This window comes from Uranotaenia lowii, chromosome 2, assembly GCF_029784155.1.
Source record: "Uranotaenia lowii strain MFRU-FL chromosome 2, ASM2978415v1, whole genome shotgun sequence".
NCBI lineage: Eukaryota > Metazoa > Arthropoda > Insecta > Diptera > Culicidae > Uranotaenia > Uranotaenia lowii.
The window spans coordinates 38,773,083-38,798,221 of NC_073692.1; the positions used below are offsets into that span (position 1 = coordinate 38,773,083).

Genomic DNA, 25,139 nt, shown 5'->3' on the forward strand with positions numbered 1-25,139 from the left:
AAAGAACTTCCTGTATGAAATCCTCGAGTCTCAACGGAAATCCCTCTCTATTCAGAAGCTCAGAACCCCGGCGGTGTCAAGCTGACCAGTAGCGGGGGGACCTGCACCGGAAAGTAGATCGTTTTTTCTCGTTCGTTCTCAAAATGTCACCTAAAATGGTGCGTGACATTGAATGGCCACTGCCCGTCACCATCATCCGGAAGCCCCCATGTGGCGTGGCGTGTGGCCCCCGAAGAAAGAGGAAACCTTTTGACTGCCCGCGTGACTACTACGCTGTGCCGTTTCTTTATTTTGGGCCAAAGTCGACGAGGGCTGTCAGGCGGAAATCCCCAAGCGAGCGTCAGTATTTACGAGCCGGGCCGCAAACGATTGACCGATGGATCATTTGTCAGCCAGCAACCACCCTCGTCTCGAGGTTTTCCGATAGAGAAGTGGGCTCTCAATGGGAAAATTTGGTTTGCCACCACCACCAACCATTGACGAACGTTAAAAGCCATGTCGTAACGAATGACGTCGACGACGTAGATGATGGTGGTGGCCAAACTTGCCCAAACAAGACCCAACATCAGGTCCAGGATCAGTAGAAAAAATCCCACAGTAGCCATCATTGTGAAGAACAAAACAAGAAATAAACGCACCAAAAGAAAAGAGAAGCACGGAAAGGAAAAAATCCACTCTGATGAATGACGGGAAATCGGACAGGATGAAAAACGCAGCACGGTGACACAACATTCGGAAGAAAATGTCGACAACGGTTTATAATGGTAGTAAATCATTCTAAATTCTGGCATTCGTTCGTTTGTTTCGAGCGATGGAAGATGGAAGGATGGATGGATGGACGATTTGGGGTCACCATGTTGACCCCCATTCCCCTAGAACGAAAGTAAGGCGTGAGAATGTGTGCGTTACGGCTTTTAACTCCCGATTCACGCACTGTTGTTGTGATGTGCGGCCGGAAATGGACTATGAACTTGGGGCGACCGACGTTTGGAAACGACTGAAGAAAACTTTTGACCTGCTGTTGAAAGTTTTCTTTAGAGTGGTTCAGTAACTGCTATAAAGTAAACAAACAAGCAATCTTATCTACTACGACATAGTTTATGCTGTACATCAAATGCTACATACAATAATGAAATGTTCTTAGTTGGATAATATACCGTAGATCAGAGGTGAGCAAGCTTTTGAACCAACACGGACCATTTTGTATTCAAAATATCACTTACTAACAATTTATGAAGCTTCATGGATAGAGAAGTATTAAAATCTATCGTCATTCTTTTGTGATAACAATTTTTTTAACGAATTAAAACTTAAAAAGGAAAGAAAAACGAATTCGTGTGTTATTTATTTGAAATGTTTGGAAGAACATTTAACACGATTTTTCATATGCAAAGCAGACAATACCAGCTGAAACTGATAAAGTCCATCACTGAATTTTTGCAAACATTTGTTCTTCCAGAGAGACACACTGTTTTCTAAAACAAAACATTCCAATTGTACTACTTCTCATCACTTTAAAGTGTTCTGGATAGATATTTTTCTATTCTTTAAAAAAAAACTCTCTTTTAAGCATTGGACGTTGAATTTTTATCTAAATTTATTGACTTAAATTCTTTTTTCCAGAATTTAAATTTTTCCGAAGACCTAATTTTTTGCTACAAACGGTAAAAAACCTTATTTTTTTATTTTTTAAAATTAGGTGTTGAGCAAAGTTGAGCAAGTTCACAGATTTTTAAGAGAATTTCGTCCAAGTTCCAGTTCTCAATCTTGATTTCTTGAATCCCAGGTAAACTTCCCTGCTATTTTTCATTAAGAAGAAAAACGTATTCTGTAACCTGAGTGCTTGCCTTTTGAAGGGTTTTCCATTGGTCCAAAAACATTTCCATATTTCCCTCTCTGGATAGCCATCATTTGCTTCCATTTTAATTTTTTTAAAACGAAGGGCATTTTTTTTGGGTTGTGATTGTACCGTTTATTCGAGACAAGTCCTTTTTTGTTTGATCAATGGTTCTTTTCTTCTTTATTACTTTTAAAAGTCTAAAGCTATACCAGCGATGAAAAATGTGTGAAAAATATACATATATTGATTTTCAAGAAAAATCTCCTCAGCATTTGAAGTTTCTGTGTGTATCTTCGAGAAATATTTTCACAATTAAATTTTTTGACGAAATGCCGATTTTTTCTTTAAAAAAGGTTTAAAAACGGTTATTTAATTCGAAGTTCCGTATAAGATCATTGCATTCAGATTTTTAGCAATGTATTCTCAGAAAAATTCATAGCTTTACAGATTTTTAAACAAATTTCGCCAAAAATTACAGATTTTTTTTTTCATTTTAGATAAATATTACAGATTTCATAGATTTTCTTAATAAATTCAAATACCACTGAAATCGTGTTTCTAAAGCTAAACTAACTTAGATAACGTGAATTGCTTATTTTAAAGTAAACTGAAACAATTCATCAATGCTGTCTATAAAATTTCTGAAAATAGTGTTCCCAAACGTCTTGTCAAACCACAGTTTGCTTTTGATTATGAGCCATGTTGATTAGAATCACATGTCGACAAGAGCTCTCAATATTCAAGATCAAAAATAGTACTCATGTTGATGGTGTTATTTTATGTGCCAATATTTGAGCAGTGGACTTAGAAATGCTTATGATAATCTGTAGCCTTCCGAATTTTTGTTTGTTCTTCCGGGTCGCTTTCATGTTTTATCAAATTTTAAATTGATAGTTGAATAACAGGGAAATATTGTGTTTCACCTATTAATAATATTACACAACACAAGTAATGCTAGGAAAAAGATAACCATCTCAAAAACTTTGGGGCATGTTACTGAAATGAATTTTTGTTTAGTTCAGTATGGACTAGTGTTTTAACAAAATCTATCAAAGATAAAAGTCGAAAAAAATTGAAAAAAAGCTTCGCGAGCCACTCATCCCTGCCCTAGATAACGTTTCCGAGAAAATTAACTTACCGGAAAATGTAGTTAAAATGAACAAGTAAAAATCAATTGTCGTAATTCAGTTTGATATTCCATTTAAAAAAAAGTCGTCTACTTTCTTGTTAACAGGAATATTTGAAACAAATTGGAAAGATTTTGTTTTACCAGAAACTCTGTGCTAAGAGTATAAATATAATAAAAAGGTGACATTAAATGATTCAATACAGCCGCGAAAAAGTAAAATAATGTCACAAAGAAAGTAATTTTTGAATCTTATGTGTAATCATGTGTTTTATTAATTTCAAAAGCTTCGTTTGAAAGTTTTTACAAACTTTTTAATACCCTAGGCTTGCCAACAAAATATTTTTCAATACCTGGATTCGGTTCAAAAACTGTTTTTATTACACCGTGTGAATTTAAGCCATAAATTAAGTGATGTGTTTTTTTTTCCATACAACCACAATGATTAAAAATTTTCCCTTTATTTCCTTTTGTTAACTCATCTAAATTTTTTTTTATTATTTACCACAGGACAAATGGTCGGAATTCCACAAGACCGAACCAAACCCCATCAACAGTTTTTAGAGAAACTTCAGTTTAATGTACAAATATTCATACAAGAGACCAAATTTATGAATTATAAGGACCAAAATCAGTTGTTTTTAATCCATGAAACTGGTATCCGTCAATCATATCAGCTTTTTCGGTCTTGTGAACGAATTTCAAATTCTGTTGTTTGAAAATTATCTCATGGTGGTGGCTCTCAGTTCGGCCTGGTCGAACCAACCAAATATTCGTTAGGAAAATTGACAAGGTTAAAATTTTAAAATTGTAACAAAATTCAAAAGATAACCCCAAAACATTTAAGAATGCTTTAGAATACAACAATTCGAGAAATGTTTCTAAAGCTAAAGTAAACGACGAATCTCTGACATCAATCATATACAGATATCAACCCGTATTCGAAGATCAAGTTTCAAATGCTATTTTAACTACACATCATGTGCTTGATTAGTTGATGTTCGGATTTTTTGCTGAAACATTCCATTACTTAACAAAAAAAAAGTTGTTCGACGTTTACTTTTTTAGAACATGGTTTGAGTGAGTGTTAGTTTCACACTTTTTTCAGCGATTCTGGCGCATTGGCACATGAATTGAGCAGCTGAGGCAAAAATTACCGATTTCTTGGAAGAATTCCCGACTTTTTCCCGCATTTTCTCAATGTATATTGAATCCTGACTTTTTCCAGTATTTCCCGCCTCTCCCGAATAAGTGGCCACCTCCAAACTGGTGACGATTTTGACGCAGAATTGCATCTAAGGGCAACGCTGGGTGAAATTCAAAATTAGCAAACGAAATTCGCGTTACGAAAATGTGTCTCTTTAAAAGACATCCGATTAGGACACCTCACGATATCACCTTGCCTGTTGAAAAAGGGTGGGGGGAAGTACTCCTAAATGCACATATTAGGTAATATACGCATTTTGCCGATTGAAGAAATGGCTAATAGATCAACATATCGAATCAGTGCAGTTTGAGGCTAATCCGCGTTTGACACATGACATGAAAAAAATATCATTGTTTTACAAAGTCAAAAAAAAAGTTAAAAACCTAAACAAGATTCTTGACAGTTTTGTTGAAATATATTTAATCTTAACAATCGTGCGTACAGAATCTGTAAACAAAAATGTATATGGTTTTTCTTTCTAAATCATCTGTAAATCAGAAATTCAACAAATTGAAGCTTTTGGAAAAGTCAGATTTTGGAACAAGAGAAAAGTTTTGAATGCCCATATCAGAAAGGTTAAATGCTTCTATCAAGAATATGCAGATTAGTAATATAAATTTTAATCCTTTTTTTTATTGAAACAATATATCTACGCTCTAATTACAATCTTACAATGAAAATAGAAGAACTTATTGCTGGTCTGATAAATTATGATATGAACAAAATATTACCATGGAATATGGCCAAATGGCATCCCTGACTATCATGCAAAAGGAATAGTGATATCTTAAATTCCGCCAAAATTTCAGCTTTGACGTATGCTGAACATTAGTTTCTACCATTTTCAATTAAACTATTCGAAAATATTGCAAGCAGAAATCAGAACTAGGCTTTAGATATCTGATTTTAGGTTGGAATATAGATTTAAAGTTTAATTTCAGACTCAAATCCCTGATTTCATATTCGAATAATAGATTCAAATTTTAGAATTAGGATTTAAGATTTGGGATTCAGATTTCATATTTTATGATGAATTTTAGAAACCGTTAGTTATGTTTGTTAATTATTTTATCGGTCGGTTTATCGGTGAAAGTTAAGTCCTTTCTAGTAAGAACATTGAGAGATTATGAAATTTTACAAACGAATAGAAAGTTAGAAGATATGGAAGATGATGAAAAGAAAATGAACAAAAAAAAAGTGTGATAAAAATGCTTCTAAATAAAATTCTACTCGCCCATTTTCATCATATTTCATTTCTTTCAACTGTCTATCCGTCTATAAAATTTCATAGAGGAGAGGGTGCATTCCATAACTATGTGACTCCATATACAAACTCGCCTTGGAATTGAATACTGATCTTCCTGATTTCAGATTAAGATTTCATAAAAAGATTTCCTATTAAGATATCCGATCCATATTTTAGAAATTTAGATTTTATATAGCGCTTCAAATTTCGTTTTAAAATCAAATTAACACATTTGGGACCGCAAAGGAATCGAAGCCAAAAAAAAACGCCAAAATGTTGCATTTTATATCTCAGAATCCACTGGAACAAATTCTACAAAATAAGGTTCTTTGAGTTATCGAAAGAATTCCATAGAGTTTTGTAGAATGAAATTTCTTTATAAAATGTATCACACTTAAGTTATGCTTCTCATGCACTCGCGTCAAACTAAAAAAAATCTCGTATTTGGTCAGCAATGTGTCAAGATTTCTAATTCAGATTTTTTTTTAAATTTCAGATTCCGTTTGACTTGTCTTTAACTTTTATTTATGAAACACTCTAAATAATATGAAGTGTACCCACTTCTTTCCACCACATCGTTCAATTCTGTGAAGCTAAGGTCCCACTCTGCTCAGGCAATTAATGACGCCGTGAGTAATGGTTTTTTTTCTTCCGCGTAAACAATGATTTACTCCATCAGCATCCCTTTTTGCTCCGTAGTATTGTTGTGATGGTTTTGTTTCGAGAGTAAAACCCATTGAACAAACTAACCAAATGGAAAGCTCCACTGATTCAACGGGAACCTTTTTGATAAACGATTAGAGAAGAAAAGTTGAACTCCGTCCCGGTTCTCCGTTCGTCTCCTGTTTGATGGGTCAGGTCACCTCCACGCCCCCCACCAAAGGTCCCAAAGAAGTTGGGGTTCCGTTTCCGGTTTTGATTGGATGGTGGACGTCCACCCGCATTCTCGATTCGAGAGGAGTTAAGGTGACGAATGGGAAGCATTTGCAATAAATTGCCGGATTACAAGTTGTTATTCGTTCGGGCCGGATCCAGCCAGAGTGAGAGTGGGATGGGAAGTAAAAATCTTAATGAAAATTTTGTGACATATGGCTCGAATTTTCGGACTTGCCGGCAACGCCAAACTTTGCCCATTAGTTTTGACCGTTTTGATGAATGGGGCCCGGTAAGCGGCCGCCGAAATATGGACGGGTGCTTACGGTTTGTCCTCGTTTGAATAGGGGTCATTTGATAAATCGACTTTCTAATGACAGCTTTTTGCTTTGGGGTAGGTTTTTGCGTGGGGCCTGACCTTTTCAAGATTTGATTGAAGATTGCGAGAAAACATTTTCAAAGTTTACAAAAAAAGAACGTTTTCTAGTTAGGAAAGGTTCAAAATTAAAACTTTCTGCTAGGAAAGTTAAGAATTTGGGTAACCGAATAATTTTGTTCCTAATCGAATGACCTCATTTTCCAATCTACACCTTATCTAGTTCCTGGAGCGGTTAAAGCCATCCTTCTTCAATGAGCAGGTATTAATTACGGGGCCATACTGACACCATCCGAAACCAAAGTAATTCAAACTAATTAATTTCGATCCCGTGGTTCTCTTTCGGGCTACGGGCGGCATCGTTCCACGACAAGGCCATGGCAAGACAAGAACGCCGCGCTGCTACCAGGTATTACAAAACGCCGAATCGTGATACCACTTAGCGATAAGCCAAATCCAATCCAATCAAATCAAATCAGCCAGAGCTCGGTGTGTCGGAGAAAAACCTCAATTTCGACTACACCGCAGCACCATTCAGGAGTTGCTTACCAAAGATGGTTAGAGGTTCTCATTAACTGAATTGGGTTCGAGGTTTTCCTTTCAACAACGGTTAACGGATTTCCGAGCTATGTTGGCATACAAAGAGCCAACGGGTTCGCTTCATCGGATCCAAATTCGGTGTTAAAGCTCCGGGTAGAAATTAGCTCCGATGCATTTCCAAGGTTCTTCTTCAGTTAGTGGGAGCTGGATGTGTATCGATTTTCTTAAAGTTTGGGCTCCCGGGACCATCGAAAGTGCCCCTTCAGCAGACAGGTTTTCCCCGAAAAAGCGTCGCCGAACGTGCGTCCTTCATTCAAGCTCGGTCCTTCCGATACCAGTCGCCGCCACGCTATCGGAAAAGTCTAATCACCTTTTCGTGATTCAATTAGGCGGGGGTCACGTCACAGCAGCGTTTGGACCAGCTCTCGCGAGGCCAGCTGAAGTAACGGGCCGTTCCAGGGTAAGTTTGAAGTTAGAGGGTCACCGCAAATTTGAACCACTCCGAAATCCGTTGCCGTCTGCTGTACAGTGGGAGAGGAAATTTTAAAACTTTATTAAAAAAATAAAATCATTGAATTAGAATTCCAAATTGCATACAGAGATATTTTTCATTAATGAAGATTTCTGTTGAGAAAATCCAACAATCACAGTGTTCACGACCCGGCATTGCTTATTACATGTCCTCTCTCGTCGATTCGTCCGATCGTACAAATATAGTTGACCGAAAATATTTCGATTTTTTTTTTCAAAAGTAGTAGGAGCTTTGTCCAGAGCACGATTCGCCCATTAGGGGCAGCGTGTCCTTTTGCCCTGTCAAGTCGTAGGGCAACGAACGAACGAGACACGCCACGTCATATCGTGCAGCCCTTATCATATCGGAAAATTTTGGGTTTATGTTTTTCTTTCGTTCGTTTTCTCTCTGGGTTGTACTGATTTTTATCTGGCATACAGCAGGTTGTTTGTTCTGTTTTATTTTTTACCAGCAAATTTTGGAATAAAACTGGCTGGGTGAACTGACTCTATTTTAAATTATTGCTCTTTGTTGTGTTACAAGTTTCCTAGACGCATTCTTAAATTTTCAAATACAACAAGAAGAACCACGATTTTTGAATTCTTTACTGCAAAATAATTTAGAGGGTAAACATTGTTCAACACTCAACAGTGTTCGGTTTACTTAGTTTCGCTACGATTCAACAAACTGCAGTTGTGTGTTACGTTAGACTGAGTCGATTTGAGGTCATTTTTGAATTTCTCAAATCCTGGGGTCTTGAAAGCTTCGTTTTGATTCAAAACTTTTTTGTCTTATAAGATACGAAGTTACGATCTTGAACAAAGTTGTTCAGCCAAAAATTTCCTCTAGAAAATTTATAAATTGGCACAAAAACCAACGTTACTTCAAAATTCTTCAAAAATCCATGGATGAGTTTTTAACCAAAACAAAGCTTTTGAGACAAGACCCCAGGGTTTGAAAAATTCCAAAATGACCCCAAATCCACTTAGTCTAGTGTTACATTGAGGATGGCATATCAAGATTCTCGATTTTCAGTTTCTTAATTTCTAGATTTTTTAACATGGAAAATCATTTAAATTTTATTAATTTACCAATTAAATCAAACACGACTATTGGATTTCTACGTGCTTCTCCGTGTTCAAATGAATAACAGGAACTCTTTCCCGTTTTTTGATTGACGATCTTATATTTTTTCATCCAGGAGAGCAGGAAAAGACGGACACCCTAAGGTAGGATCTCAATATACATTTAAGACGAGCACTGCTAAGAAAATTGCTGTAAAAGTGCCTATTTTTGTGTATTGATCCAGCACAATTTTTGAAGGTATATTTCAGACGCTATCGTTATCCGGCGATCCCTCTTCTGGCAGCTTTTGAGATGCGGAATGTATCTCGACTGATAATTTGTCGACAAACGTAGCCCAGTACAAAATCTGTACGACTTTCGAAAGACAGAACATTAACTCGGAAAATTAACGAAAAATTTGGTCAGATCTTTTTTGAAATCTCTCTAGCCAAAATTTGACCCCTGTTGATGATTTAGCTTTTCACAGTTCGACGTTTTTTTTGGATTCTAATCTTCAGGCTATGATCTTTACTAATCTTAGCAAAATATTTAAAATAAGCTAACCTAAATCTATGTTTGGATTGTTCTCTGGTCTTTCAAAACAAAATAAGCGTTGTAGAGCGTTTCCAGGCATCAATTTTGTACCCAAAAACGCTGCAGTCATCAGAAAATCCACCTGAATATGGCACTTCTCACTATTTTGATTTATTTTTCCAAATTCTTAAAAATACAGTAGCTGAAAACCTGGAAGCAAAACTACACATTTATGGCGATTTCAATCAACGTAACGCTGACTTTATTTTGGATGATGAAAATGAAGCAATTTTACTCCCAGTTATAGGGGAGAACGAAACTTTACAACTAATTTTTGACGACGCTTCTATTTTAGGCTTAAACCAAGTAAATCATGTAAAGAATAGTAACAATACGTATCTTGATCTTCTATTTACAAACTGTACAGAAGACTTTTGTGTAAATGATTCGGCAGATCGAATATTCGCGAGGTTTGTCATAACTGTGACAAACCTCGCGACTGGGAGTACGAGGAAATGCCAGACTATCAAAATTTAAACTACGAACTCTTAAAACAAGAACTGAATAATATAGAGTGGTCAAGCATATTGAAGAATGAAGGAAACGTCGATACAGCAGTAGAAACCTTTTATAACATAATGATTAATCTCATAAACAGTTATGTACCTTCAAAATTAAAAAGACGGTCCTACAGCTCTTAACATCCTGTCTGGTATAACAAAGATTTGAAAAACTTACAAAATAGGAAGCAAAAAGCTCATAAAGTCTACAGAAGTGATAGAAGTGTTACAAATCATCAAAATTGTATAAATTTATGCAACCAGCTTAGTTCATGTGTAAAAAGTTCTTTTGAAAAATACGATCAGAAAATTGAAAAAGAAATTAAACAAAACCCAAAAGCGTTCTTTGGCTATACTAAAACGCAGATGAAAAATTCAAACTTGACTCAACACTTGACGGAAGCATTGGAAATAATCCACTGGAAATTTCTAACTTATTTGCAACTTTTTTTCAAGAAGTGTACACTTCTTTTACTGAGGTTGACCGAGACAGAGTCATTCCAGATCTAGCGTGCGACATTCAGGTCAATGAAATTGATTACATTAATGTTTCCGAAGAAGTTAGAAAACTTGATGCTTCCAAAGGAGCAGGGCCTGATGGACTTCCCCCATGTTTCCTTAAAACTTGGCGGCCGAATTGACAGAGCCTCTTATGATTCTTTTTAGTATGTCATTAACTTATAGAAAAGTTCCCAAATTTTGGAAAAAATCTTTTTTAATTCCGATTTTCAAGTCCAGAAAAAAAAATCAGATGAACGAAATTATAGAGGAATAGCTATTTTGTCTTGCATCCCAAAACTCTTTGAATCAATAATAAATGAAAAATTTATCAACAAGTAAAAAATATTATAACGAGTAAATAACATGGTTTCTTCAAAGGACGCTCTACAGCATCAAATCTTCTCGAATTCGTTACATACGTTATCGATTCTATGAGCAAAGGCTTTCATGTTGAGGCTATTTATACCGACTTTAGCAAAGCCTTTGATCGCATTGACATACCCCTTTTAACCTTCAAATTCAAAAAAATTGGCTTTCATCCAAATCATCTCTCCTGGTTACAATCATATTTAACTGACCGAACGCAAATCGTTCGTTTCCAAAACGAATTATCCAAATCTGTAGCTGTGACCTCTGGTGTGCCTCAGGGGTCTCATTTAGGACCTCTCCTTTTCATACTGTTCGTTAACGACATTTCCTTCATTCTAAAACGGATTGAATACCTAATATACGCCGATGATATTAAACTATTTCTGAGAATAAAAACAACCGAAGATGTTGAAACATTTAAAAACGAAATCAATGTTTTCTTTGAATGGTGCAACAAAAGTTTACTTCAATTGAATGTTAAAAAATGCAACTCTATATCATTTAGCAGAAGACAAAGTCACCCTATCATTGAAACAAAATTAGGCAATCAACCAGTACAAAAATGCAAAATTGTAAGGGATCTCGGCGTCATACTGGATTCAAAACTCACGTTTGTAGAACATCAGAACAATACCATCAATAAAGCAAATTGCATGCTAGGATTTGTAAAACGTTTCAGCAAACACTTTCAAGATCCGTACACCATAAAATCACTTTATATATCCTATGTTCGTTCAATATCAGTTCACAAACAATTTTTGTTATATGCGCTACGTAAAATCAATTGGACCACTTTTCCTCTGCCATCGTATGAATCTCGTTGTAAGCTTATTGATATAGAACCTCTCAGTAAACGCAGAGAATTTTCCCAAATTGCATTTGTAAATGATGTTGTTACACAAAAAATAGACAGTCCTGATTTACTTTCAAAACTAAATTTTTACGCACCCTCCCGTCCATTAAGAAATAAACATTTGTTCTACATTAAACTTTACGACAAAAACTATGCAAAACATCAACCTATTAATCAAATGATGTATAAATACAATTTACAAAGTGAAATTATAGACGTAGCGATGAACAAAACACAATTAAAAAAGGCATTCAAAAACAACTTCATAGAACAACAAAGCAATAGCTTACATTATAGTTTCAAGTAGTTTTAAGTATGTAGTCTACACATTCTGACTTAATAAATAAAAAAACCGATAGAGCGCGTTCTGCAGTATCAAGCAATCCTTGGGGTTTCGAACTGGAAGGAACATCTTGAGATCGTCTGCGTACCTATATCAAAACAAACACGTCACGCAGCACTCCGGGAAACTCGTTCACAACAGTGATGAAGAGAAGGGATCCCAAGTGTCTCCCTTGTGGTACTCCGCTGTTAATCGAGAATACGCTGGATCTCTCATACCCTCAGCTTCAAGAACTCAAGGACTCTTTTTGTCACGTATGAACGAATCCACTGCAGACACGTACTGGTGATCCCATTTTCACGTAGAACTGACAGGAGATGTTAATGTTAAACACGTCAAAAGCCTTTGACATGTCTGTATATTTTTCATCGACTTGTGATTTCTGCATCATCCATTGAGTAGTTCGAGAAACGAATTCTACCAAACTCGCCACTGTTGATCGCTTTTCTAACCATGGGTACATGGCAGAAAGATTTATCTTACAAACTTCACACGGTTCACAAGAATGGTACAAATGGTTGAAAACCACCGTGGCAAATCTTTCTGCCCTGTACCCATAGTTTCGGAAATCGACCTTCACGAATTGAAGCTGAAAGCAACAGTTGCAAAGGCACTTCAATACTGGCTACGCACTTTTTGAGAATGAATTTGGAATTCCATTAGATCCCCCACTTCCGTTGGATTCATCGAACAGTATATATTTCAAAGAAGATGACTTTGCTCTAATTCGTCGTTTAAAATTTTCATGTTTTTGTCGAGATGGTCAATGACCAGGTCAATAGACTCTTCGGCATTTGAAACTGATGAAAAATTTCGAAAATTGTACACTATTTCTGAGCAGAATCTATATCAAGAGGTGTTTTCATCAAATTTAATGTAGCGACATATCCCTTCCGAAAATTATGTAGCGCTAAGAATTCTTTTTAAAAGGAGAAATATCGTTACGTAACGCTGAGTATACCTCTCCTCTTCCTCTATGCAACAATGCGTAATTTATGGACGCATCCTTAAAACAATAATGTACAACAACAATAGTAGGTCCGATTTGACATTTCTATGGGGCACTAACGTCATGTAAGATTTATAGCAACCAACCGCTTTTACTCTGGTAGATAGCTGTGAATAATTTGACATTCTTTAGCGATCTTATTTTCTGCACTCGAGCTCCCAAGCAAAATGATGCATGACCACTACATTCAAGCGAAACAAGAAAATCATTTGATGGGATTTTCATCCTATTGAATAATTCATCAAAAAAAATATAATGAGAATCGAACTCATTGGAACATCCCATCTCGGCTTGCTAGTCCAATATCTTACTCAGTGCACCATCTGAGTCGGTAAGCAAACGATTATTGTCATACTCTTTCTGTCACTAACGATTACCAAAAAAACGCACTACATTGGCCGTCTGCCATTTTTCCGGGTTTTATTTTTTATTATTCTGCTTTGTCTTGTGATAGGATGTGGGACATATTTATTTCGTTTCTTCCTGACACATGCAATGCGGTTGCGCTAGGTGGATAATGCCAGAATTTTTTTATTAGAAAGCTTGTTGAAGCTGGTCCGGCATAGAATCTTATTCCGATAATTCCACCTCCAAGGAAGTTCATTATTGGAGTAGTGTCCGATTTGTGGGTTTGGGGAAAACTTCTCAATCTAGAGTTTCAATAGCTCTTACCAAGCCATAAACAAGCTTCCTACAATATATTGATTGATCAATGTTTTTCATCATAGAATCTAGCAACTCACACTTTACAATAAATGTGAAGGAGACAGTTTTAACGCCTTGTAAAAAGATATTCACAGCACCGTTCATAATCCCCATACTCCCTAATTTCAATCAGTCACTGAAGAGCGCGCGAGCGAGTTAGCGGAGTCGGATTGGTTTCATGTGATGGGAGGAAAGACGCCATTTTTAGTAGTCCGTGCCGTGGACTTTTGAGTATCGTGGTTTTGTAGTCGAAACGTTCTTTAAAAATAAGAATAGTGTGGTGGCGACCCAGCGAACATTTTGTATACGGTTTGGTATGAATCGTCATGATAGTCCTGATGCTTAAACCATCAGGAAATGGAATACAGGTGTTCGAATATTTCCTTTGGGGTTATCTCAAATCTAAGATTTACAAAGTTCGACCAAGGACCTTGGAAGCCCTTAAGGAAGCAATTGTTGATGTTATCGCTGGAATAACGCCAGATATGCTGCGTAGAGTTTTTGAAAACTTCATTGAACGGCTGAATATGTGGATCGCTCGTCAAGGTCCTCACCTGGACAATATCATTTTTCAAACTTAATAAAAAATAAATGGCATTGTATGCAGATTTCAGAAATAAAAAGTAATAATAAATGTAATAATCTTCTATGATTTTTATACAGTTAACCCATCAAATCAGGGAGTCCAATCTGCCCCACCCTGTATAAAAATTGGTCCACACGCACACAGATATTCCACTTCATACATCCATAACTTTTTACCCCGATGATATTCTCTTTGTATCTGACGAAATTAAGATTCTTAGCTACTTTTCTACAGGATAAGCCAGTTTAACAAGGAATTGACTTTTTTAGATTTCTCTCATTCAACCTGTAATATCTCGCATAAGACTCAATGCATTTTGCCGATTTTTCGCTAAATAAGCATTTCTTAAAAAATAAAGCAAATATGTCAGCATGGACTGGATAAAAAAATTACTTCAGGTAAACTTTAACTTGAACGAATTTAAAGAATTCGGGACAAATCCGATTAAAAATATTGAAAAAAAACCTTCAGTAAGAATTTCTGCAAATTCGACAAAGTAAGATTTGAAGAAAAAATCTGCGAGGAATATAATCAAGGATCAATGATCTTTTTACTCTTCTATGTTTATATGCAGGAAGGCCACTCAATTTCATTTCCCCGTATTTTTCCCGATTTTTTTCCCATAGTCTTACGAAATTCCCAATTTAAAAAATCGAAAAAAAAATCAGTCTCAAAATCACTATTTAACGGTTTTTGACTTTTGATAAGTGATTTAATTATAATTTTTTAACAAAATCTAAACATTCAACACTTGAAAGAAGATTCCAATTTCTACTGTGACCGGTCCTTACTTTGTGAATTTTTTTATCTCATAATCAAGAAAACCAATTTTGAAATGATTAAGTGCTTTTAGAAACAGCTTAAGCTCAACTAGAAAATGCACAAAGTTTGGAACAAAACAGAAATTGTACCAATTTGAGTAATTTATGAAATTTTATGAAAGCAGTGATGCTATAAGAAAAAATAAATAATTTATCATCTGAAACTCATTGCTTTTTTAAGAACAGAGGTGTTTAAAATAAAGTGGAAAATTTTTGTTTCATCGAAAATTCTGTACTTAAAGAATAAATATGATAAAAAAAGATGTGTTGTAGTAAATGTTCATTAACTGGCACATTTCGTATAAATGATTCAAAACAGTAAATTGAAGTCACAAAGAAGATAATTACGAATTTTATGAGCAATCATTTTTTATTTCAAAAACCTCGTTAGAAAGTATTTTATGAACTTTGTTATACCCTTTGCTTTTCAAGAAAATTGATTTATCAAGACGTTAATTCAGTTTAAAAAATCGATTGATTTCACTATGTGAATTTAAATTAAGGTAAAAAAATTAACTGATGGTTTCTCGCTAATTTTATCCATACAACTACAATGATACCAAAATTTTAATTACTTCTTCCGCGATACTTCATTTATATTAGCTGTTTTTTTTTGTTTTTAACCGTAGAACAAATTGTCGGAATTCCACCAGACCAAACTAAACCTCATCATCTTTTTGTTCGAGAAACTTCAGTGAAATATAGAAATAATTCCTACAAGAGACAAAATTTATGAAACATACGGACCAGAATCAGTGGTTTTCGTCAATCATATTTGCTTTTTTAGTTTTCTAAATGACATTCAAATTCTGTTGTTTCTCAGGGCGAAGACACTCAGTTCGGCCTTGTAAGACCGAACCAAGTATTTGTTAAAAAATTCACTAAAGGACTCATTTTTTAAGCGCATTTGTGCCAACGTAAGAACTTAACTACACAATTAACATTATGCACAAATTAGAAGATGAGCCCCAAAACTCGTATGTATGTTTTCAGATTTTTATCGCCGCTATAACTAGATAGATTTAAAATCCCGATTTTTCCCCGCATTTCCCAAATGAGTGGCCACTATATAGTGAAAATTTCTTCATTATGGGCATCAGAATGCAAAAAAAATTAGCTAGAAGCTCAGATAATAACAGTGTATCTAGAGCTTATCTTGGTCGCCGCTTTTAAGTAGCTTGTCTATAGAATACTTAGAACAAGAAAGGCCAGAGTTCGGACATAAGTCAACAATTGATAAATATTTACGGGTGTCTGAGTCTGAACCTTTTAAAAGAGGGATGAATGACATCCTGGTGTTGAAATCCTTATGATCGAATAAAAAAAACCTTTTAAAAACCTCTACAGTGCTCCCCAAAGTTTTTGGGGAGTTTGCTTTTAATCCTACTATTATTTCATCTTTTTCACCTGTTTGCAGCTCATAAACTGATTCAAACTTCTTACTTATCACTGCAGGCAGGCACATCTGGCAAGAGGCAAGAGGCAAGAGTATTCCAAAGATTTAAAAAAGGATTTAGTTCAGGATTGCGAGCTTGCAACTCCGGAACATGAACCTTTTTCTCTGAAAACTTCAGCAATGTTTTCTTTGGGGACGTTATTGACAGTATCATTTTATCAATTTAACATTATTAGCTTTCATTTTATCTTCCTTTGATAGGATCAAGATACTGTTGAAATATAGTTGTTCTTTAAACTTGAATCAATTTCATGTGCATTTCGCCACAGATCCTAGACACTTACGCGTCACTTATTTTAATTCTTATTACGTCTAAAATAATTGTTTACAGAAGAGTTGAAGAGTCGAGAGCAGAGGTCAGAAAAGTTTTTCAACTAAGATAAACCCATAACGTTTAAATAATGGATCAATCTTTTAAACGTTAGAAATATCTAATTAGCCAGTATAAATTTGGCTCTTCTGATAATTAACACTTTGCGGACCAAACAAGAGATATCTCACTTTTTCGCTTGCCGCAAGTGTGCTTCACTTAGAAGTAGAACTCAAATTTTCATTATTTTACCACTTAACTTTTTTCGACACAATTGAACACAGCACTTGCCGTGACTCAACTTGTGGTATTTGGTTCAATGATTTCCCAGTATAGAGTGCCGAATTTCAGTGTTTCTCGGCTTACATTCTTTCGCGGTCCGTAATGTGTTAAAAGGGATTCCGGAAATAGTGGCTCCTGGAAGCCAAATCCATTTGCGCTCATTGCCCCAGTCAAAATCGTAACAACAACCTTAAATTTGCAAATGCAATCACCACTGACTGACTGACTGATTGACTGGACGGTAGGGTGGCAGCCAAACGGGTCATGTCGAATTTCGAAAACCGATCATAAGACTATTTTGTGGATTGGTCTAAAAAAACTGACCTGTGAAAAATTTTAGCTCAATCGGACTTGATTTAGGGGTGCCTCAAGTTGTGGGTGGTTTTTCAAAAAAAAAATCCCATAAAATGACAAACATTTTTTTTTTTTTCGAGATAACATCAGATTTTGACGTATTAAGCAATTTGAGGTCATTTGCCATCAAAATTGAAATTTCGAATTCTCCGATTCCCTTTGGTGATTTTTGAAGGTAAAAACCCGAAATTGTGAACGATTTGCGGCACCCCTAAATCAAGTCCGATTGAGCTGATAATTTACACAGGTCAGTTTTTTGCGCCAATTTAAAAAAATTATTTGGTCGATTTTCAAAATTAGATCTCGAAATTTTTCCCATACATCCATTGCCACCCTACTGGACGGTCTCGCTTCTTGGAACAAAAGTGCACAGGAACATTAAGCAGCAGCAGCAGCAGCATTAATGGAAATTGCTTGTGCCTTGTGTTCCGCTAGGTTGAATGCACATGACATCGAATGACCATACATCAATAATGCCACCGACCTTTCTACCCCACTTCCTAGACTCATTTGTGGGTGTGGGTGGTTATTTTTGGCTTCAAGGTACTCGGAGATAAAAAAAAAACCACAACATACCTTGCAGGAACTGCTGCTGGTGGGCTACGGCTTGCAGCTGCTGAAGCAGCGTCAGGGACGTCGGCGAGATGGCGTCGGTGGCTAGGAACGGCGTCTGTTGCTGCGGTGGGTTCGGATGATGGCCGGCGGCGGGGGCGGTCAGCGGCGTCACCGATTGCGTTATCGGCTGGTTGATTCCGGCGATGTTCCACAGATTGGACTGCATCTGCTGCAACCGTTTGGCGTCCTTGTCCTTCTGGGTGTCGGCGAATTTAACCACCAGCGGGGCCGAGCAACCTTCCATGGTTTTACTCTGATGCAGAGCCTGCAAAGTAGAAAAAAATAAACAACGATTTAGAACGACATGTTAACAGGATTAACGGGATCATAACGTTTTAGGGTTGTAACTTTCTGCAAATCTACCGTGAAATGATTCCATACCTGGAAATCACCGGTCAATCAGCTCCCCCCGCAAAACCCTTACCCTTAAACCAGGTGACATCAAAACCCCAATTGAAGGAAGAAAAGCCATCAGACCGAATGTGCAAAGGAATCCCCCCAAGGAGACCCACAGAGAGCGCGGGTGGTGTGGTGGTTTTACGCGTCGTCACCACCAACAACCGTCTACGCCTACGCCTACGCCTCAACTTTCATTCCAAAGGTTGGTGTTCGTGTTCATTTAAGTAAACGACTACGTGTTAATTTCATGGCGAAATGCCTCACGGGTCTCTCAACTCAAGAACGGAACGTCGAAAAGCCGGGTCGGTGGCTGGCTTCTTAATCGTCGTTTTGTGCCGCTGCTACTAGAGATGCTCGTTCCTCGTTTTAGCTCTTTTGGTTTTTGCCATTTTTGCTGCAAAGCTGCCAGTAGCTGGAAGGAAGCTTCAAGAAACGAAAGCCTTACTTACTAGCTACCAAACGCAGACGGTGGTGGTGGTTCTGTTTATTTTTACCCACTTTGGAAAAGTCGGTCGAGCACAACACCACACCGCGCTCAAGTGTTCCCGGTAGTGACATTCCGGGGAAAGCGAACGAATTTAGAGGCGGCTGCTGCTGCTGCTAGAGAAAAGTGAGTAAAAGTTGTAGACGTTCCAGTTTGTGTGTTTTTATTGAAGCATAAAAAAGAATTTAGTAACAATTTTGCAAGGAACAGGAGTAAACTTCTTTTTTATATGTCTTTTGAACTATTGAAAACTATGAAATTTAAACAGTACAAATTTTTGAAATTAATAATTCTTAAAAAGCAAATATTTTTTTTCAAGCAATTGTATATTTCAAACAGTTAAGGGTAATTTCAAATTATTTTCCCAACTTTGAATAAATTTGGAGCATTTCTCACAATGGGTTTTTATTTTAACAAACGCGGAAAATATTTTGTGAATTCGGATGATTTGGAAAAAAAATACAATTTTGGAAAATATAAGAAAATCAAGGAAAATCTTGAAATCAGAAATTAAGAATTCGCGACGATAGACATAATCGATCAATCGATAAAATTCAAATGATTGTTGATAGTTTTTGACGATTATGGAAACAAATTAAAAATATTTGTTAGCATTTCCGAATCTAAAGAAATAACAGAAATTTTCCATAAACCACTTAAAACAAATAAATGAATTAGATTTTTGCAATTTTTTGTGTATATTCTTAGATGTCTCACAAAGACATTAAAATATAGTGAAAATACCATGGATAAATTTCCTCGAAAATATAGCAAAATAGAAAACCAGGGATTAAGAAACTAAAAAATTACCTCAAATTGACTCAGTCTATTCTTCGATCTTCAATCTTCGATCAGTGATGTCAACCTTCCAGATTTTGTCTGGGTCTTGAGGACTTTTGCCGGACAGTTTTTTTAAGTTCCCAAACCTTCAGACTTAGATTTTTTTTCAGACACTTCCTAACTTTTAGTTTGGACAATGATTTATTCTTCAGAACAATGAAAATTCGAAATTCATCCTGTTGTCATGGCAAAAAATGATCTAGAATTGGGAATTAATTTTTTTTTTGTAAAGATATTTATAATGGGGAATGCTCTCTTGCCGTACTCAATTCCGAGGATAATATTTGCACTCACATATCGCATCAGGTCATGCGAGCAAAATCGCTCTCTAAATATTTCTGGGGGCATACAAGACCACCCTCAATCAACCAACCAGCAGTAGGTAGTACCAAGGTTCTTAGATACACTAGGTTCTCCGACTTTCACAGTGAGTAGGCGAGAAGTGAGCGGGGCTCTCAATGAGTTTGTTTATTTTATGCTCAGCTTTTCTGGGGTTTGTTAGTAAACAAACTTCATGAGTTCCGTATAGTTGCATAGCCTACATAGCCAAAATGGCTGAATCGGGAATTCGTTATTCGGGAACACCTCCTGAATATATACCCACCTTGGGTAGTACAAACTATGTATGTACGTACGCCTGGTTGGCAAATATTTTTGCCCACGTGCATTTCCACGGAAAACACCGTTCCATAAACGTCATCGACTAACATCGAGACGCGGCAGAAATGGATAAAGTCATATATCACGATGGCAGCACAAATATGAATAGCGCGCAGACATGTGCATAATAACCACCAGCTAGGGGACCGGCACCGGATCATCCATTATTTATTTAGTCTTCAATATTAATTTAATGAATTCGGATTGCTCGCGTGCGCGGGCCCCTTCGCTTTTTCCATGTGGGGTTGATGTGCCAATTTGTGACGTGGCACTTGGTGGTTGTTCTTCTTTCGTGAAAAGGGTTTGGAAGTTATCCAAACCAATTAAAGCTCAACGTAAGACTAAATCTCTATGAGAATTCTTTATTGAAATATGTGGCAAAATGGTTAACGTCGCTGTTCCTATTTAAAAGTTTGGGCTTCAAGTCTCACAGGTTACCTGGAGGTTTTTTTTTTTAATTTGATATGTTTTAAAACACTCGCAGCGACTTTTTTAGTTGGATCCAAATGTTGTTTCTGGAATATTTTCCAGAAAAAAAAAACCGGAAATTTGTGATGTTTTTTTCACAAATTTTTTCAGTCGCAAAAAGGCCGCAAAGCGACGATGGCACAATATGACAATTTAGAGACCTTTCTCCCCAGTATTTTTTTAATTCAACAATCGTTTGCCAACGTTTAATTCTACGAACCGACTGGCGCGACTTGAGCAGAGGTCGTAAATATTGCTTGGGGCTACCGAAAACGCCAACCATTCTCTGACAGTTATGGTGATATTTTTGGTGCCCAAATTATTCGGGTTCGGGCTCCGATGAGCAGGAAATGTGAAGGGGTTGGGACTGGCTCCGGGTAATCGGGAAATTCTGAACCGCTTTTCAGACGAACAGCAGACAGAGGTGAACAATTTGAAAACTGATTTCGCTAATTGAAAGCGAGCGTTTGGCAAGCGACTGGAATTAAATTTTGAATATCTGAAAGGAGGTGGAAGGTGAAAGGTTCAAAAGTTGTCGGTGGCAGAGCTTTCGCCGAGATGAAAAAATACACAGATTTAGGGGTAACAAAAAACCGAGTAAATTGGAAATTTTATGTTATTACTGTCTATGTCGGAAATTGTGCAATGGACTTTGGGAAAATTGGTAGGAAATGATTGAAGGGTGGTTTTTTGTGTTTTCTCAAGGGATTTGTTCTTAAATTTTAGTTTGTATCTCTTTCAAGACATACATACCTACATACATAACGTGTTCTGTGAGTTGCAAGAATCCAACAAAAAGCTTGTTTATGATTTAAGTTTTATTTTTGACGTTCCAAATCAGACAAAAATCATCAAAATCCCATTAACAAAACTCTTTTCACCAAGTAGCAATTTCGTAACGATTGTTCCCCTAACACAGGAAAATTAAGATGTTTATTCCGTTGAAAAAAAAAAAAAAATCGGGGAGCAGAAAACCTCAAGCTTGTTGAGCCTCTGTCGCGACACCATAACGAGGAGCCTCCGCTTTGCTTTGCTTTGCTATGTGTCGTTTAATGGTTACATTTCCATAAAAATAAAGCCAAAATACATTTTCACCAATTTACGGTGAATACATTCGGCAAGTTTTTATGCTGCTGAGAACGACATTGTTGATTCGTTTCCATTCACAAATGGGTATGTGTCGGTGCGATTTTTTGCTGGTTTCGATTCGCACCGCTGCTGGGCCCAGGCGTCAGGATAACAGAATGAACGCAAAACGGGGGAATATACCATAACAAATAATAATCATAACAAACGATTGTGTCAAACCAACCCACCCTTATTCACTCGATACCAGAACACGATAAAAATGGTACGCCAACAATCGGTTCCCGACCGGCGTCTTCGTTAGAATTTTTTTTTTTAAGAGAAGTGAAAAACTACAATTCTCCCAACGGGGAATTGCTTTTTAACAAATAGCATCTTCGCTCGCCGATTGAAGATGCTTTTAGAGAGGACCAAACTCAGAAAGTTTCATTAACACATTTTAAAATATTGATCTTCAATTTAAATTCACAATTCTACTTCGAGAATCAGATCGAATTTGTCAACCTTGAAAAGCTTTTCGTATAAATTTTATGTAGGTTTACCCAATATTCAGCCTTTACTCCAATCATGAGCTCTCAATATGTCAACGCTATTGGCATAAGATGTGAACGCCAGCGACTAGAATTCGATTTTAGACCACCGGCATGAAAGTTTCAGTGCAACCGCATTACATATGACTGAAGGAAAACAAATAAAAATCTTTTCATGACCCTCTTTTAGTATCTAGCACAGATAGTACACTGGTGAAGCTGTCGGATTGGCAGAATCAAGGGTAAAGCTCGAGTTCGATTCTCACTTCCCAACGGGATGTTTATTTCTATTTTTTATTTCTGGGATTAATTATCCAGTAGGAAGAAAATCTCATAAAATGATTTTCGTTTTTAACTTGAATGTAGTGGTCATGCATCATTTTGCAAGGGAGCTCGAGTCGAATCATATCATCTTTGGTATAATGCATTTTTCAGCGCATTTTGGCATAGAGATAGCGACACGTGGCATTGAAATTTTGCAACCTCTTCTTTGGGTGTAGCTTTGCTTTACTTTACTTCTACTTACTTACCTAAAGACATACAACGTTTTAGCCGATTTATTTACTTACTTACTTACTTACTTACTTACTTACTTACTTACTTACTATCTTAATTGCTTTCTTTGGCATGGAATAAAATTTGAGTACGAAGAATATTTCGAAGAATATTTGGCACCCTTCTTCCTTCCAGTGGGGAGAGAGAACTCGGGGGCTCCCTTTTAATTTTTTACATAACTCGAGAACTTATCAAGCAGGTGGAACCGAATTTGGCATGGGAGGGTGTTTGAATATGAGAAATATATCTATGATTATTTTAAACCCCTCCTTGGTTTCAATGAGAGGATAGGACGGGAAGAAGGGGGCTTCTTGCATAACTCGAGAACAATTCGAGCAAATCGAAATTTTCAAAGATGGTACGCTATGGAACTCCGTTAAAGACATGTGTAGATCAAAATGTGAATTGTTGACTAAAAAAGATCCTCATTTCGACCGAAATTTCCGTTAAACCATGTATCCTGGTTTTTAAGTTTCATGTCTCTGAATTAAAAAAAAAGAGCAGCGATGCCACTTAGTGTGGGGTATCTTGGGTCGCCTATATTTTGGTATTATTATACACATAAATACATTTTTCCTCTCTGTAAAGTTTTCTTATAACGAATGAAGAGTTTTGAAAAAAAATCTATTAATTTGATTGAATAAGATAGAGACAAACATATGAATCCTATATAGGAACTTTGTCCAAAACGTTCACGTTCCATTTTGGATTTGGTGGCCCACAATTTCCCACCATATTTCAAAATCCAAAAAAATTACTTCTTTAAAAGCAGTCAGAACTCGGGGAAATAAATTTATTAAAAATAATAAAATTGCCTTATGATACGTTGAAAATGTCGGAAATCAGTCAATTTATCTTTTTCATTTTACCTTCAATAATATAGAATTTTTGAAGCAAAGAAAAAAGTGGCCCATGGAACCCACTCTTCCCTACAGTTAGGGGGTTCCATATAGATGTTGTTGTATAGTTTAAGAACTTTTCAACCAATAGAACGAAATTTGAAATGAGAGACTATTTGGTTACGAAAAATGAATATAATAAGAGATCCCTACCTCCTTTTAACAGTGAGGGATGAGAAATATTAAAAGGAGATTTCATACAAGTTTTTTTTTTTAACATAACGTTTCTTACATATAAGAGGGGTTTCTGTTAATTTCTTTTTTCGAAGCGGCTCAAACCTTGAGGCTTTAGGGAGCCAATATAAAAGGGGCTGTTTGTGTACGAATATGCGTTCAGGGTGGAGTCCGAAGAAGATGGAAAGTTTTTTTTTCAAATTTTATTTGACAAAACTCGAAAACTCATCAGACAATTACTGCGATTGTGAAATTATTTAGATACTAAAATGTTTCCTGGTGCTCACGAGTCCTCCTCGCATTGAAAGGAATTTATTATAATTCAAGCAACCAAGAAGCTTATAAAACAGAGTAAAATTTCCAGAACTTGGAAAACAAATTAAACTATCAAGTTTCAGAGAATAAGATTACATTGCAGATTGTAATGCAGTTGTATCTCTCTTTTAAAGCCATTGCTTCTGAATTATGTTTGATTTATTTGATTTGATACGGTACCATCAAAAAAAAAAAATTCTTCATGTTTTTTTTAATTTCTTCTGTACAAATTCAAAAGTAATGGATAATTTTTCAAAATATTCAAAATCATCAATAATAAAACGCCAATTACTTTCTTATTTTATTCTCGGAATTTTTTTAAAATATTTACAAGCAATCGGTATTGTGGAAAATTAAAACCTTTTTTTTGTATTTTTTCTTTATTTTTTACTTTTTTCAAATTTGCTGTTACTATCCGAATTTTTCTGAATCAATCACTTAAATTAGACAAAAACTGGAATTGACTGTTGGAAGTTCTATTTTTAAACCTTTAATGTTATTTTTAAACAACAAATCCAAATCGGAAACGCGTGGATTTTTCGAGTCATATATTCACAAAAAATATTTAGAAGATTGAAAGAAATTGATCATGAATTTGCGATATTTTAATGTATGTGTGAGATATCGAATACAATATACATACTTAA

At 36.1% G+C, this 25,139-nt stretch overlaps 1 protein-coding gene across 8 annotated transcripts in view; it reads right to left on the reverse strand.

Annotated features, from left to right (window-relative positions):
* The window catches only part of LOC129746246 (CUGBP Elav-like family member 2), a 406,881-nt gene that overhangs the window by 44,374 nt on the left and 337,368 nt on the right, over positions 1–25,139 (reverse strand). For all 8 annotated transcript variants that reach the window (XM_055739817.1, XM_055739818.1, XM_055739814.1 and 5 more), the window contains one exon: positions 18,044–18,347. In XM_055739817.1, the coding sequence (XP_055595792.1) occupies positions 18,044–18,347 (304 nt within the window). The remainder of the gene's footprint in view (positions 1–18,043; positions 18,348–25,139) is intronic.